Raw genomic sequence first — 3,941 nt, forward strand, 5'->3', positions numbered from 1 at the left:
TGCATTCCATAACCACAACAACATTTACAATCCCGTGGAATGTCAGCCACAGGAGGATGATATGGTTTCTTCAGATAGAGTGATTTGATAGCTCATTCCTACAATTTCGTCTTACCTTCATTGTATTGTAATTCATCCCTTAACAGAAGACTTTAAGACAAGCTGTTTGTCATTCCTGGCGTTTCATTGGTGGATACCAGCAGCAGAATAAAGTACCAGGATAGGGTGGAAGGAGGGGTGATGGGGGAGAGAAAAGGTGTCATAACACGGAGGAGGTGGTAGGGAGGGAGAGAGGGAGATGGGTCGGTCAAGTATTGTAGAGGAATCTCAATGCAGTTTACCCATTGTTCTCATTTAGCTGTGAGCTTAGGAGGGGAGAAGTTTGTCACCTAGTCTGCCCAGTGAAGTGTTATTTATATCTGACAGTTGTCTCATTTCTTGTCTCGCAGATCAAGAAAACAATCAAAATGTCGTGCTGCTGACATAAGCACTCCATGTCATACTGGCGCTTCGAAATACACTTCGGTTAAGTTCCACCCTAATTCGTGCCTCTTCGACTTGTTCATCTGAAATTACTTGGTTTGGGTTGGTGTGGCACCGTTGACCTGGGGTGTCTTCTGGTTCCTTGCATTCTGGTCACGAGAACGTGAGTCATTTTGGCACTTTCACGGTTAATGCAGAAGTTTGGTGGCACTGTAGGGTTTCTGCGAGACGCAAAAGAGTGCCTACGTCTTCTATAATCGAGAACTCCCTTCCCTAACGAAGGGACCCATCTTGCAGACACAAAACCTCAAGACTTCTGCCAAGAGTCCCAATTCCTTCCCTCCTTCTTGTTGCACATTCTCACCAAGACCAGGAGCATGGCGTCCGTCGTGCTGTCTCAGCCTGCGCTGACGCTGTCCGCTATTGTCAACGTGCCCATCTCGACAGACGCTGACAGGGACGGCGAAGAAACACCGCGCAAGCTCATCTTCCTCGCGTTTTATTTCACGTTCTACCTGGACAGCCTCATGGATCAGTATGCCAAGGGAAGGTAAGACTACTTAATCGTTATCGTGGCACCATACAGTGATGCCAAGTCTAGCATTATCCCAGTCTTTGCATATTACAAGTGCGACTTGCATGAGTATTTCTATTTCATACGCCAGGCATCGACTGGCTACATGTATGACATATCTTCTTTCAGATCACTGAGTGACGACCAGCTTTCCTTGTACTCTACGCTCGAGGAACGACTGGCGTCCAATTATGGTATAGATGGTCGCGCATGCGTCCTGCGATTCATATGTGAGCTGCAGAAACATTCTATACGAGACTTCACCGTTATGGGAGAGATCGTGACATCTTTGTTTCAGTGAGTATGACTTGCATTTTTCTTGTGTTGATAAAACCAACAACTCTCCACAGCCATGGATGAATTAGTACATTAAGAAAAACTTACCGTAATGAGTGAGACACTGAAATCCTTGTTTCTGTATGATTTACATTTTCTTTGTGTTGATATAACGAACAACTCTACATAGACATGAATGAATTAGTACCTTAAGAAAAGTTCACTATAATGGGAGAGACCGTGAAATCCTTGTTTCAGTATGACTTTTATATTTCTTGTGTTGATAAAATTAACGACTCTACACAGACATGGATGATTTAGTACCTTAAGTGAAGCTCATATTAAGGATACTACAAAATATTTTTTTTTTTTCTCTTTATCCAAAGAATGTGTTGACTGCAGGCTCCTAGTTATGTCCACATGCATCTAAAATGATTTCGATAGAATCCTAGTTGATCGAAATATGTTTCTGGGCGCCTTTCCTTCCCATGCATTTACATTATCCAACTTTGATATTTATTGTTAAAAATACATTAATGATATAGACTTAAGAAATCAAAATGCCTTCCCTTCCCATGGATTTACATTATCCAATTTGATATTTGTTAAAAATACACTAATTATATAGATTTAAGAAATTAAAAGGCCTTCCCTTCCCATCCATTTACATTATCCAACTTTGATATTTATTGTTTGAAAATACATTAACGATATATATTTATTACATCGGAATGCTTTCAATAAACATGCTGCATGAAATCAACTCATTTTCCTTGTTCTTTACGCTATTTTGTTCAGTTTGAGTCCATCAACTCCAGAGCGTATAAAATCTTAATGACCTCGTCCCCGCTGCTTACTGGATTACTCTTTGATTCTTTGTTCTGACTCCACAGGCCGCGAGAAGGAAGCTTCCTTCAAGAGTATCGGACTGCGAGAAGCATAGGTCTTAGTGTTGATTCCGAGTGCAGCCACCACTACTACTCCTGCCCAATCAGCGTCTTCAACTTGTTCTATTCTTACGTGGAGGAGAACGAGGTGCAAAACGAGTTCTGCCAAGGTGATGTTTGCAGCTAGGCGGTACTGGGTGAAATCAGTCTCCCCTTTCCCCATCGAAGCCCTCAAGGTCTTCATCCTCGAAGTCCTCAAAGTCTTCCCCCGAAATCCTCAATGTTTTTTTTCTCCGAAGTCCTAAGGATATTCCCTTTAACTCCTCACGATCTCCACCCGAAGACCTCAAAGTCTTCTCTCGAGCTCTTCAGGGTCTTCCCCCGTAGTCTTCAGGATCCTCTTCCGAAGTCATCAGGGCCTTCCCTCGAAGTCCTCAGGGTCTTCCCCCAAAGTCCTCAGGATCTTTCCCCGAAGTTCTCTTCTTTTGGGAACGCGATGCGGAGAAACTTGAGCTGACGAGGATAAGAACTTCCTTGAAGTTCGTCTCTGGTTTCTGCACTCTGTGAACTTCTATGAGAATGGGAAAGTGCTTTGCAAGGCTGCACTTCGACCTGAATGTTTATTCGCTCCACGAGGAACTCATTTCAATCAACACGTCTCACGAGTATAGCCAACAACGTTTCTGCTTCATCCCGTGTTTTTCTCACAAATTCTGAAAACGTTCACCTGAGAGGGTGAACAGTGATCAATGAGTACGAAAAAAAAAATGCGATTTTTTTTTATGAAAAACTTATAAAAGATGCTAGACACGGAGAATGTGTTAAGTTGGCCCAAGACTCAAACCGAAGATCTCCTTATGTGTTTTTTATTAATAGATTTTTACACTTTTATAAACCTGTCACTTTAATCTAGCAAAGAGGCATTGACACTAACACTTATCTAATCGTAATGTCAAGTACAAACATGGTTACATAGAACTTGTATTAATATTAGTTATCCTTCTTATGTAACTCTGAGTAACATATTTCTATATCATCTATAAATCTTAAATATATTTTCCGTAACAGGCAGTGCTTATCCTCTTGTCCTGGCTGCCGACAGGCAATATCATTCATCCTCGGGGGCAACCTCTCTATGGAGAAGTGGTTATTAATTTCATGATTACGTAGGTGACACTCGAAGTTTTCAGAAAATGTGAATAGTAGAAAAATATAATGAATAATGAATGATATAATGACCTGAATGAATAACAAGAAACCTCAATAGAATTAAATATAAAAAGTATCTTTGGTGACAAGTCCTGAGAGAACTTTGCAAAGTTGGTCAAAACACAATTTTAACATGAGCTATACCAGTAAGATCAGCCAAAAGTAATAATTAAACTAGGAAAGAGTGCTTACTGAATACTGTGAACATATGTATTTACCATCTAAGAAATATTGCATTTATGAAAAACATCCATTTACATGAAGATCTAGAAAAATGTAATCCCACATTCATATAATCTCCATGTACCAGTGTTCTAACTTAAATGAGATGCTAAATGATACGAGTAGAAAGACTAGAAAATATGCAAAAGCTGCTAGACCCATAGGAAAAATCATATACGAAAAGAATAAAGCCTGAATTAATACCACATTACTATATACATTAATACATACTATATATATATATATATATATATATATATATATATATATATATATATATATATATATAT

At 39.7% G+C, this 3,941-nt stretch overlaps 1 protein-coding gene across 1 annotated transcript; it reads left to right on the forward strand.

The window, feature by feature from the left end:
• The first annotated feature begins 860 nt into the window (after positions 1-860).
• LOC143025808 (uncharacterized) lies at positions 861-2,428 on the forward strand. Its single transcript, XM_076185818.1, has 3 exons — positions 861-1,033; positions 1,187-1,354; positions 2,227-2,428. Exons 1-3 carry the CDS (start codon positions 861-863, stop codon positions 2,405-2,407), a joined length of 522 nt encoding a protein of 173 aa, XP_076041933.1. The 3' UTR covers positions 2,408-2,428.
• The last annotated feature ends 1,513 nt before the right edge of the window (positions 2,429-3,941 follow it).

Source organism: Oratosquilla oratoria, chromosome 5, assembly GCF_046742065.1.
Source record: "Oratosquilla oratoria isolate Oo_2021 chromosome 5, ASM4674206v1, whole genome shotgun sequence".
NCBI lineage: Eukaryota > Metazoa > Arthropoda > Malacostraca > Stomatopoda > Squillidae > Oratosquilla > Oratosquilla oratoria.

Excerpts from the sequence above, each read along its gene's own strand:
- LOC143025808 (XM_076185818.1), top strand. The coding sequence starts at position 861 with ATGGCGTCCGTCGTGCTGTCTCAGCCTGCGCTGACGCTGTCCGCTATT. Across the intron at positions 1,034-1,186 it reads GATCAGTATGCCAAGGGAAG|ATCACTGAGTGACGACCAGC; the intron begins GTAAGACTACTT and ends ATCTTCTTTCAG. Across the intron at positions 1,355-2,226 it reads ATCGTGACATCTTTGTTTCA|GCCGCGAGAAGGAAGCTTCC; the intron begins GTGAGTATGACT and ends CTGACTCCACAG.